At 34.7% G+C, this 12,760-nt stretch overlaps 1 protein-coding gene across 13 annotated transcripts in view; it reads left to right on the top strand.

Moving 5' to 3' along the window:
* The window catches only part of PLEKHA5 (pleckstrin homology domain containing A5), a 172,855-nt gene extending 160,441 nt beyond the window's left edge, over positions 1-12,414 (top strand). For 11 of the 13 annotated variants that reach the window (XM_085324065.1, XM_085324064.1, XM_085324058.1 and 8 more), the window contains 6 exons: positions 31-240; positions 2,696-2,842; positions 4,272-4,399; positions 5,193-5,338; positions 6,561-6,665; positions 9,544-12,414. In XM_085324065.1, the coding sequence (XP_085180191.1) occupies positions 31-240; positions 2,696-2,842; positions 4,272-4,399; positions 5,193-5,338; positions 6,561-6,655 (726 nt within the window). In that variant the 3' untranslated portion in view covers positions 6,656-6,665; positions 9,544-12,414. The remainder of the gene's footprint in view (positions 1-30; positions 241-2,695; positions 2,843-4,271; positions 4,400-5,192; positions 5,339-6,560; positions 6,666-9,543) is intronic. The other 2 variants (XM_085324054.1, XM_085324055.1) reach the window with 2 other exon arrangements.
* Positions 12,415-12,760: the final 346 nt, after the last annotated feature.

The following is a 12,760-nucleotide window of genomic DNA, read 5'->3' as shown; positions in this document are numbered from 1 at the left end:
TTTTTTTTTTTAAATATCCTTCCATTTAAGGAAAGACCAAGAAGTGCAGTGGAGCAGTTGTGTCTTGCAGAAAGTGCTCGGCCTCGAATGACTGTGGAGGAACAGATGGAAAGAATAAAAAGGCACCAACAAGCTTGCCTAAGAGAGAAGAGAAAAGGACTAAATATTATTGGTGTTTCAGAGCAGTCTCCATCACAGAGCCTGCCTTTTGTCAGAGATAATCCTTTTAAGTTGATACAGGTGAGTCCCAATTTTTTTTTAAAAAAAAAACTCTTTAATGTATTCAGCTAAAAAAGGTTTTATGAAATTATTTTTATTTCAAAGTTGCATGGTATTATGTCTGCCTATTTGAAACTCTTCATGTAGAAGAGCGGTCACAATTCTCTACCAAGCAAAAGAGAAAGGGAGATGGTAATCTTCATATTTATACCTAATGATAGTGAAATTCACCTTTTTTTAAAAAAAGTAATTTGTTAAAATTATATTTATTTGATTATGCATTGTGATGTTTTTTAAGTTACTTTTTTTTGTCAAATTTAATGAACAAGCTTTGTTACTAAATACCGCATCAGGGAGAATCATGAATCATTTGATGTATAAATCATGAAGATTGTCTGTCATGTAATATATGCAAGCATCTGTAAAAATTGTTTATAAAACATTTGTAGGTAAGTGTATATTTTAACATCATCGCTCTTTAAATGATGTGCTCTTTAGATGTGTTTTTTGAGCCCATAAATTCATAAAAATAGAATCCTCACTTTCTTTTTCACACAAACAATTAAGGCAAAGCAGTGTATTTGTTAAATGTGAGAGAGTAGAGAGAGAGAGAGAGAAAAAAAAAAAGTGGAGTAAATAATTAGTCGTTATTATCCAGGAAATACTGACCCAAATACATCTTTTAAAAACAAAACAAAAAAGACAAAAACATAAAATATATTCAACTTAATGCATGTTACAGACACAACCTGCTATTTTGTGACAGCTAAGTTAAAAAATGAATCGTGTTCGCTTTTTCAAGAACTTAATAATCATTTTATCTTCTGACATACTTTGTGTCTCATAGATCCTGCTGTTGATATTTTTAGAGTAACATAGGAATACCTCCTTTCCTGTTCCCTGTGTGTTTTGACATCTGATTCTCCAAAACCAAGTTAAATGCATTGCACTGTTAAYAGGTCACTTACTTGGAAATAAGTTTTAAGATTTTTAATAATCTAAAACTAGCATGCTAACTGTCTTCAGAACTATACAAAAGTTACTTTCTTTCAGCAAGGTTGGGTAGTCCTGAAGATCCTGAATTCAAGTTTTGCCTTTGCATTACAGTATCTGTATTTGAGAAGATGTCATGAATGCAGGGTGGCTGCTTCAAATGTTTTTGTAGATAACATGGCCTTTCTCACAAGAAGGAAATGCAAAGCAAAGCTTTGCATAAGTTTTTCTTTYTGTACTCTTTGCACAGGTGTTTGAGCTTCACCACTTCTCTTAGCTATCGTACTTCAAGGTGAGGAAACTAACAGTTGTGGATTTGTCATACCTGGTTAGCAGGTCCTCTGCTTACCCTGGAAGCAGAGTGGGAAATTGGTAAAAACCCTAAATCTTGCGTGGCAGCACCACTTGCCACGCAGAATTCAAAAGAATTTTCTTCATGTCAGCATAAACTTCAGGCTTTTGGGTGAAATCAGTGCTGTGTGAATGAAACGAGAAATTTACAGAGTAAGTGAAAATGTGTGCAAGTTAGATTTTTAGCCTAGTAGTCCATGTTACAAAATCACTTTCTCTGTGGCAATTTCTTATTCTTTCAGAATGCTTTTTGGTAAAGGGCCCCAAAATAAGACATTACACTCTTATATTAAAAGCATGGTTTCTATGCTTCCACTGGCTTCACACACAAAAAAAACATGCAATAGTATTAACTGCTGCAAGTCTTTTCAGTTGGAKTTTTGTTAAAAATCAGAGAAGAAAGGTTTTTATAAACATCCTTTATTATATAAAGGAGATATTAGTATCCTTTATAAATACAGATACTAATAAGATACTTGTATCTTTTAGTTATATAAAATAAATCAGTATCCTTTCTAAAGAATACTAATACCCTTTAGTATTATCAAAATACTAAAGGATTATTRGAGATAATGTATGCAAGCGTGCTGTAAATTTTGCACTGTAGAAGTAGATTTTTATCAACCATTTTTAATCAGGAAAAAGTTTTTTTTTTTTTTTTTTTTAATCAGTGTTTATGAATTTAAATAAGAAAACAACTAAACCTGTGTGTAACTGAGCTAAGTATAAATGGAATTACAGAAGGCAAGRAAAAGCAATAAGTAAAAATGCTGGAACTTTTTTGAGGAAAGTGTAATAATCTTACACAGAAGAAATAGGTTAGACAACCACTTGCAGACATTACTGCAAGTGTTCTCTAAGGTATATATTACTTTATGTCACTGTTGTAGTACATTGGGCAGTTCTGAAATGTACAAAAAAATAGGGAACTCAAARGTGAGTTCTTAATTTTGCTTATTGGGTTGTGGTATGTATTGCAGTGGAATATCATTTAGAAAATTTAAGATAATGCTTAAGGTTTCTTAAGTAATTTATTACCGTATTCAGAGAGGACAGTGCAAGACTCAGCCATAACTGAGACTGTAATAACTTTTTTARTAGTAAGTGTCTATATATCAATTTTGTTCTGCAGAGTCGAAAAAAGGATGACAGTGTACCTAGTAACACAGAGAGTACCATTAAAGATAATTTGAAACAAAATAATGAAAGTCCTGGAGAAGAAATAGCACAACTAAAAGATGATGGAGCACAAGAACATAATTCAGATTTTACTGAAGAGGTATTAAACTGTGCTTAATTRAAGGATTCATGAGTCCATCTTACAGTAGAATTTTTTAATCACAGCTGAGTATYTTGCTGATATTTAAGAAAACAATATGTCTAAGAGCAGAAAAAATACCTTATTTATATATCATGCTTCAACTTCACTGTTTTGTAAGATAACAAAATTAGAGCCAATTAATTTTGCTTGGAAGATTAAGATATCTTCTTGTATGTAACATGTTCTACAGAATATTTATACTGCAAAACTTTTATCAATATTGTGCAATATATATAGTGCAAAATTGTATCAGATGTGTTTCTTGCTGAGAAATTGATTTTTAGTTGTGTACCTAGTCGTCTTAAATTTCGTTCTACTTAACATTAGCTCTTCGTGTCTTAATTGATGAGAAAGTGACAGAATGATCTTTGAGAGTGGCTTCTTTGAAAACCAAGCCAATATTGATGCAGCTTTAACTAATAATCTCCTATCTGTTCTTTATATAAAATATCCTGATATTTTTAACAGTCGTTTCTTACACCTRACTTCTTTTTGTGGTTAGCATCAGTGCATCACATTGTTTAAAAGAAGCAGAATAAAGTTGGCACAGTAACTTGTGCATGAAGCTAGGCAGTAACTGCAGTTTGTGCTCTTTGGTCATCAGATTGATTCCTGTCTCAAAATAGTCTGACTCACTTGGCAGTGTTACCTTGGTGTGTCTGGTACTGAAATGCCCTGAATACTTAGTAAAAGCAGGATGGCTGTGAGGAGCAGAGCTTACTGGAGCTTTTCCCACATAATCATACCTTCTTGAAATTAAATGTTTTTAAATTTTGTTGTGTAGAATTAATCTCCCTTTGTTTTACTTCTTTTTACTCCTTAATTTTTCCTTTTGCTTTCCTGTTTTTATTTTAACTTTTTAAAGCGTGTTTCTGATGGATAATGCTATAAAATTAGATAATTAACATTTTTTATTCCTCATGATTTTAAAAGCACTTTYTACTGAGAGCCTGTTGCTTTATGTTATGTAGTCAAGTCTTTTAAAGGAGTATTAGGTGATATGCTGCCATCGGTTGCATCTAATCAGACAGTTAAGAGCAGCATTCAGGCTCATCAGTAATGTGTTCCAGCAGCTGGAATTGCTGTTGACATTGTTAGGAGAGGGATAGTAAGAGAAAATTCACAGACTGCAATCTGAAGAGTTCAGATAAATTCTGGAAGCTATTAGGCCAGGTCCTGCTCATTGACTCTGGTATATGTTTCAGGATAACACTATCAACTTGAATGGTATTGATAAAAATTTCTGAAGTTATGTAATTCTGAGTTACTAAGTTTACATGATGGCAAAATTTGTCCATTAATAAAACTGTTTCCTTATACCGTGTTTCTTATCTACCACTTAGTATGTATTATAGCTTTTTGTTTCATGATTTCAATTTTTTTATAGCTGACAAAAACTGATGATCTTTTATCGGATGCACATGTTGTAGCTGACTCAAAAGAAGTGAATAATGAAGAGAAAGCAGAGAAGGAAAAGAAAAATAAATTGGAAGACACACATGACGGTGATATAAGGTAAAAATAAAACAAGATGCGAAGGGGCTATTTTAAACTTGCACATTGTATTTATTAGTTGGAAGTACCAAGCAACTAATGAAATGCCATTGTAAATACTTATAAAGTATCTTTATATGTTTGAGGGATTTACTTACAGAAAAAATTCAGTGAGAAACTTAAGCACTGTAAGGGTTCAGTAAGAGGTGATGCGTAGGTGGGAGAGGCAATGTTTATTTTCAAGTGTTGCCCCGGTTATAGGCAGAATGTGTTCATAATCCTCACTTTGGATTACAAAAGGTATTTAGTTATATTAGCTCAAACTTTGGTATCATTTTATTATGAAATTATTTAAGAGCAGACTAAATGACTTATTTACACCTCATGCTTTAACTTCACTGTTTCCTAAGATACCAAAATTAGAGGAATGTTGTATCTCAGATATTCCTTTTTTAATGATTCATAACTTTATAAATGCACAGATCCTACAGTTGCATTATAAATCCTGAGTTCCTACATTTGACCATAACTTTCTCACTTTTTCTCACACTGCAGTGAGATAGGTATTCTGTAGCAGGAAACTGTAAGAATATGTGAAGGAAAGGAGTTCAGTTAACAGTACTTAGTTCTTCTTTGAAGAGCTTTACCAGGTAGAAGGGTTTCAAAATACGTATTTGACTTGCATTACACCAACTTCTAAGTTGCAAGGTTTTTCTATTAACAGAAGAAACCTAAATTGCAACTCCTATACTTAGTGGTTAACACCTGAAATTAAGTTAGAGTGAGTTTTAAAAGCTGTACTTTTTTAAATCAGCTTGCAGAATGTGACCACAGTTACAAACCACAAACCTAAAACCCGTTCAGAAGAAAGTGAAATAGTCAGCATTCAAGAACAAGAAGGGATTATTTCTTCATTTGAATTAGCAGCACAGTCTTCAAAAGGAAGTCAGACAACAGCAGGTATGGAAAAAGGTTTGAAGCACAACCTATACATTACATATGTAAAATTTTGTTTAATTTTGGTGATGTCTTTTGATGCTCTGAAATCCTTGGAAATTGAAAAGTGCTGGCATAGTCTAGACATCAGATGTGTACTTGGATAAAACATAAAGCAAAAAATAGTTACCCAGTGGATAACTACAGAAATTTCATTTTTTTGAGGTTTTATGTAGATCTTGTATCCACATTTAATTCAGGGATGAAACTATTGCCAGAAACTGAGTCAGACTGTAGGTTTTGGTTGGAGCAAATTCTTCTATGTTCATCATGTAGAACAACTTCTTAATCCTGGGTATTTATACACTGTTTACACTTACTTTCTTGCTAATGGGTTGCCTTTGAAACCACCAAGATTGAAGACTCCTTAGGAGTTTCCAGTATATCCAGTATATCATGAACTAGCAAATAAAAGACCACTGTTAGGTCATTTTTTCAGGAATAAGAAAATGTGTAGAAACAGAAAACACTAGCTGATTGGTAGATAACACAACTGGTGGTGCAGCTTGCAAGAAGCAAAAGCTGGAGTAAAACAATTGTTTTTGCAAAGASAAAAAAGAAAGAGCCTGTGGGAGAGGAAGAAGTAAGAAGACAATTTAATGTGTTRTTAGAATATTTGATGAGGGGAATGACTGAGTAAGCCAAATATTGAAATCTATGGATTTAAAACGTGACCTGTACCTTTGTAGTGCAGTCAGCAATCCTTTCTGTGACTTTATAGTCCAAACCAGAACTTTGTAAATACATTTTATAATATCAAGCAGGATAAGAAATGCTTGGTTAATCTGAGTTCAGGGTATAAAGGTGGATCTAAAAGTATCCTGAAAAATTATATTTTACATATTCTGTGAAAATGATTCCTTTCTTTGTAAATAACATGTTAGCTTTCATATGTCCTGGTTTTGTTCCTTAGATGTTCTACTAGTCACTTCTAGGTCTGTGTAACGATCTTTCTTGAGAAGAGCTTACATTCTTTTCTGCATTGTGCTCATTGTGCTGTGTTTTTTAAAAAAGATCATATTTTAAGTCTTTACTTATGGAACTTTCATTTGATTCTGCCTATATTTCTTATGGTTTGAAATGATGATTTTCAAGCTTATATTATTAYGKCTTGGAATCATGGTTTCAAGGTAACCTTTGCCTTCTGTAACTTCTATTCTTATTTGTCTTGCTGTATGCCTCTCAGTGAAAAGTTTGCCTTCTTCACCAGAATCGTCATTGTCACCAGCTTCATCTACACAACCACAGCTCACAGAAGGATCACATTTCATGTGTGTATAGTTACAGAGAAGTACGTCTTTTTTCCTTCCCCTCTTGACGTATTCCTATTATTTTTCAGTGTATGTATTCTAGTTACCTTTCTGAGAAACATATGTAGACAATATTATGCAAGACAAAGATATCTACAATGTTGAATRCAAACTAACCGGAAAATAAAATAAAACAAATGTATTGTTCTGCTTGCAAGTTGTGTATTCTGTATTCAAATACAAAGAAAAGGCTAATTGACTTATCAAGCACATTCTCCTCAAATGGCAGAATAATAGCACTTTGCTTAAGTGTATGAGAGACTTGAGCTGTTACAGAGCAGATAATGCAGTTAAGGTAGGAGCATCAGTGCTCAGGTGCAAACAAACCCTAATGTTTCAGTCAGGGTAATGGGCCAGGGGAGCTAGAGCTCTTAGTGATGCAGAGGAGGGCATGGAATGAAGCCCTCTTTCTATGTAGAGATAGCCCTACACAGCTTCTCTTGCCTTTCCGTACTAGATGATTTCTTCCAGGAATCAAATTAGAAAGCATGAGTTTGGCTAGATTTACATATTCTAACCTGTAGTGTTACTTACCTGATGAATGGAAATAGAAATATAAGTAAGCATATTTATTTATACAGGTGTTTAAAGAAACTAATAGGATACAAATCTGAATTCTTTGGCAGTTTACCACCATTTAAATCAATCAACATTTTTTTGTTGTTGGGGGCACCTGTTGAAATAAGCTTTCTACTAAAAGAATGAGCTTTATAACAATAATAATGTTAAATGTTATCTAACTTCTTGTCTTAAATTTTTCCTAAATCATATTTTCAGTGATTTAGCATGGGGAAGTCTAAAATGCGCTTTCCCATTTATTGTCCCAAACTATATTGCCAAGCTTTAATCTTGGCAAAATTATGCTTACTATATATCATAGATACCTTTCTTGTAGGTAAGAAACTATTTTTATTCCTTAACAAAATCACGGTTATCTTCATCTTTTTGTCCTTTTCCATAAAAAGTTGCATTCAATACTGGCACCTGTGCTGCTCGCTTCCTGAGACTTGTCTGTCATGATTAGATTCCGTTTGGACTCTTAGGCTTTTACTCAAGAAGTGCTATTATGGAAGTATTTAAAACTGATTAGTGGGACTACTCAGTTTTTATGGAAATACTGATTTGTGTTAATGCTTTTTAATTTCACTATATAAACACATTTATCATGCCTCTTACTTTTAACGAGGACAAACATTACCTAGTCACTCAGTTTCAGATCAGTGCTCTGAAACTGCATTACTGGTTTCTCTCTGCAGGCACAGCATGCCTGTCTTGAAGGGGAGCAATTCATAGTTTCAAAAGAAACTCTTTACCAATTGCATCAAGTTGTTCTCAGCTTTTGCCATCAGCTCGTGATCAGATTGACAAATYCATTTTTTATGTATTTATGCTACATCTGAGATTAGCAAAGGTGAAGAGCTGGTGTAGTGATCTGCTCTGTAATTTAATGCCTAATCTTTGGCATCCCACAGTGTTATGCATCTTCACCTATAGCACTGTAACTAAAACGTTTAAGTGTGTTTCTATAAACAGTGTCATTGCTAATGACAAAATAACACGTCCTTGGGCTGGTATTTGTAAAACTTAYGCTATACTTGCACACACCTTGCTGTATTGGAGCAAGAATTGCAGAAAGTAAATTATACCCCTTTTGGCTGCTTTGTATTTGAAGAGAGCTGGAAAAACTGTTCAGCTTATGTGCACATGCATTGCAAACTTCCTAATTGCACTCGATGTCTTTGTTAGTTGTTTTCCTGGAGCTCCAAAACAAATTGATGCCCTGAGCTGGGCCTAGTATACATAGGAGATGCACGAACATAATCTGCTTGCCCACAGGTTTTCCTGCCCCTGCTTTCTGGGGTCGTCATCCCAGTAACTCCAGTGCCTTGCTGGAGGGTATGTCTTCTTGTTTGCAAGCACTTTGTCTCTCTCAGGGGCAAGAAATCCTGTACAGTGGAGGGAACTTCAGAGCTCTRGGATCAGTCCCGTTCTTACTAGACCCAATTTTTCAGGAGGCATCTGGAAAATGTATGGTAGATTTCAGAGAATAATGAGGTAATACCTATATTTAGCTTTTACGGTCAATTAGTAAAATGATACTGCTGGCACAATGCCAGGAGAATTTGGCATAGGAAATTGGTGGTACAGGGTATTCTAAGACTAAGAAAAAACCCATTAACACAAAGCTACTTTCTTTGTCRCAGCTTTTACATTGCACACACAAATCTGGTTGTGTACTACTGACATTGTTACATTTTAAGCAATGCATTTGCATGGAATAATGGAGCGATAATGAAACTTTATACAGCATCTGGATCCAAAGCTCAGAAACATTTTTACTAATGAACTGTTAAAGCTATTTATAGAAGTCCTTTCAGCAATTATGAAAATGCAGCTAGCTCTGGGTGGAGTACTACTGCAGAACGCCTTACAGCTACACTCCCATTACAGTATAGCAAATGAAACATCCRTTTTCAAACCTTGCCTGTCATTTGTAAAAGCAATTAGGGCCCTTACTATTACTGAATTTTTAGGAAGAACACTTGGATTTGGCAATGTGCAGCAGGATAAAACTCTCAGAGTAAACTTTTTCATACAAAAATAGGTAAAATGGAAAAAAAAAAGGGTTGACTTGATTCTTGCTGTCAAGTATTTTGACAGCTGTATTATTCATCAGGAAAATTATTTTGGAAACAACTTATTTCTAAGATAATCTATGATTTATTATGTTCTACATTGTTGATAACTATTGCTGGGGTGAGGTCAGAAATTCTTTGCTGTGTGTAATCCCAGGAGTTACTTTATACAATATTCTGTTGTTGCTAAAATAGAGTAACTTAATCTATGTCTGTCTTTCAGCACTAACGGCTTCTGTTGAAACAATTCATGCCTGAGATGTATGGACCTGACCTATGGAAATGTGAGAAGATATTGTACAGTATATTTTAAATCTATGAAATTCATAGTTCTGATGCTTTTGGCCACAAAGCATCATTTTATCACTTCCTGGAAAATGTTTATTCCAAGAGAGCTTTAAATGGCCCATATGTACACTCAACAACCTTCAGATTGTTCTCCTGATACCAGCTTGCTGCTATGATTTCTGTGCACATAAAATAAAGGTTCTATTTAATGTGCAGCCTACAGTCAGAATTTTATTTGATATTTTCCTGAATTTAGTGTTCTTTTAATTATGGATCATATAAATTTGCTTTTGCTTCTTTTAGATGCATAATAAATCAGTTAATTTTACATATCACCACTAAACCTTGTTTCACACTTTTTAACACTACAATGCATTGTTTCAACATTTATTTGTAAAAGTTTTTATATATATAAATATATATATATACATATAGATATATTTAAAATGTGCCATTTTTATTATTGCTTAGTAAAATATGTCCTGTTTCTGCTGTAATTATTTCTTGGTCAGGTTGCAATGTCAGCAGTTACTGCCACACTTCTGTCAACATATACATTAATGTTAGTGCTTTTTTTTTTCTTAAATAAAATGGAGTGTAGGTATTTTGAGGTACTGGGCTTTTCCTTTGTTGGGTTGGGGTGTGTACAGCAATAAGCAGCTTTTCAATCCAGTACTTAGTTTGTGTACAAATGTAATTATGTTCATTGTGTATATATTATACAATGAGCACATCTGATGTAAGTATAAGAAGCTACTTATTATTGTTCAAATGCAAATGTTCATATCTCATTTCTTTTATATCATATTAAATAAATGTTGATGTTCTTAAGGACTTGTATGGTTAGTATTTTTGCCAGCCAACAGCTGTCATACCTGTGTTCCACCTCTCAGTGCGGGGAATGCAACAGTTCTTCTCTCACTGGCGACATCACCTGTCAACCAGCGTAGCAGAGACAGACTTTTAAGAGATTCCAGTCTTCCTCTACGGCAGAGAACAGGGCTGCAACACAGAACACAAAGACAACTTGAAACTGAAACGCAAGAAATACAGGTTCAGCTCCTGGCTCTCCCAGACTTGTATTGTGTCATTGGATTAATCACTTAGTCATTCTGTGCCTCCATTGCCTGCCTTTTACATGAGCAGTAATAGCCCGTCTCACTGGGGTGTGGTGAGAAGTATTTCAATATTTGCAAATGTTGAATGCCGCATTTAGTAGGGTTAAGGAGAGAAGTATGATGATTCCTTGAGGCTTTGACATCTGCAAAGCATCTTCCAGGAACCAAAGGAAAACCTGAAGTAATTTGTCAAGTGTCATCGTGCTACAGATGTTACTAGCTCCACTTTTCCATCTCACACAGCTATCTGAATTTTCCAAAGAAGTTTAGAAAAGAATGATGAAAAATGAAAAGATTTAAGGGAAAGCTTTTGAATTCGGGATATAAAGATAAGAAATCTTTCAAAGATTTAAGCAACTGCTGTGTGCTTCAGTGCATGTGTGTGCCATAAGTGGTAAGGAAAGTTTCCAAAGAGGAGGAGTGCCGGTTCCTGTTGTGCTTTTTTTTCTTCTTCTTTTTTTTTTCTCCATTATATAAATCATATTCTGTTAAAGTTAATCTGAAGGTACTGGAGACCACATAATTCGTTGTGCTTTTCCATAGAGGAGTGCCTGGGTTTGACATGCAGTTTGAAATTAACTCTTTATTACTCTACCCCTATAAAGTAGGAGGTTTTGTTCCTCTTACTGTTGTGGCACTTCCAGCTCTGCTCTCGTTTCTTCCTGGGGTGCTTTGCCATGCAGAGACATAAAGTACATTTTTTTTGCTTTTCTTTGAAAAGTCAAGAAATAGGAGGCTGACAGGTTGGCCAAACAGCCTTCCCTCTCTGTTGGAACAGTAGCCCCAGATTAACCCATCTGCCAATCCAAAACTGAATGAGCCCAAGGAGCTTGACTCTATAGCTCAGCCAGCTAAGCTTTAAGTTCAGTGGCACCACTGAAGTACCTGGGGCAAAAGCAAAGCAAATACAACGCAGCCTGTTCTCTCCTTAACCCTTAAACAGAGAGCTGCTGAGCTGTCAGGCTTTGCAATCTCTTGTCCTTGCTGTCAAGAAGAGATTTGTAATCAGTTGAGGAAAGAATGACTAAGTGATTTTTGGACATTTATAGAATGTGTCTGTGTTAATAGGAGTTGCTGGTTTGGCTATACCTGCAAAGCAGGTGCAGTTTGTACTGAGGCTGGGAGAGTGAGGAGGAATTGTGAAATTTTTGCTGGTGTAATTGTTGGCAAAGACAGCAATGAATTACAGGAATGTGGCAACATGCATAGACTGTAGTTTCGCTTCCTGTAGACACTTGCAGAAAAGATTTGAAATTTCATTGGGTGCTCTATCTTTTGTTTCTTATGGAAAAAAAAATGTATTGCTTTGTGTTACCACAGAGCATCTATTGTCTCTTACCTCATCAGAATAGCTCATCCCAGTGGTCATGCTCCTGAGGTATGGAAATAAAAGAATGCTGATACTGTCAGCTTTCAAACATCTATTTTAAGTTTGTATCTAGGGTATTTTTATATTTYTGATTGATTGCTTTATTGGCTATTGCACTGACACTTGTATATACAGAACGTGTGCTTTTTTTCAAAAGTAGAGTCCTTAGGAATAATGCAACACATTCTCTACAGATGTTCATGCTCTTCAGAACCAATTACATCTATTTTTGTCTTTTGTTCACCATTTGCATTGTTCCAAGACTACTACAGAATGTGATTCTTAAGTCCCTTAATAAAGTGACATTACTCAAAAAAGTTATAGTTGGTGTCTTGGCAGTTTTTTTGTGTGAATTGTTATAGACTGGCTCACAGAGAAAGAACTCATCAGGCAATTGAAACCCAATCCTTTTTTCTGTTAAAACTGACCGGGGGGAAAGAGTCTTCAGTTAAATAATAATAATAATAAAAAAAAATCTTACAAATCTATCATAAAACTAGTACTGTAAGGTCTTATTCTCAGGCAATCAGAAAAATTAAAACCAGTTTGTTTTTATCTAAATCATTTTAATTGGACAGTCTGGGAAAGAATTATTACCCACACTAGTGGATTCACTAGATACAATAACCAGGAGTACATACATGAAGAATGTTAGTGGTTTGCAC

Source organism: Rhea americana, unplaced genomic scaffold (genome assembly GCF_003343005.1).
Source record: "Rhea americana isolate MKP2758 unplaced genomic scaffold, rheAme1 scaffold_9, whole genome shotgun sequence".
In the NCBI taxonomy this organism is placed as follows: domain Eukaryota; kingdom Metazoa; phylum Chordata; class Aves; order Rheiformes; family Rheidae; genus Rhea; species Rhea americana.
The sequence above is the reverse complement of the archived record's forward strand: the minus strand, read 5'-3'. Positions and strand labels throughout refer to the sequence as shown.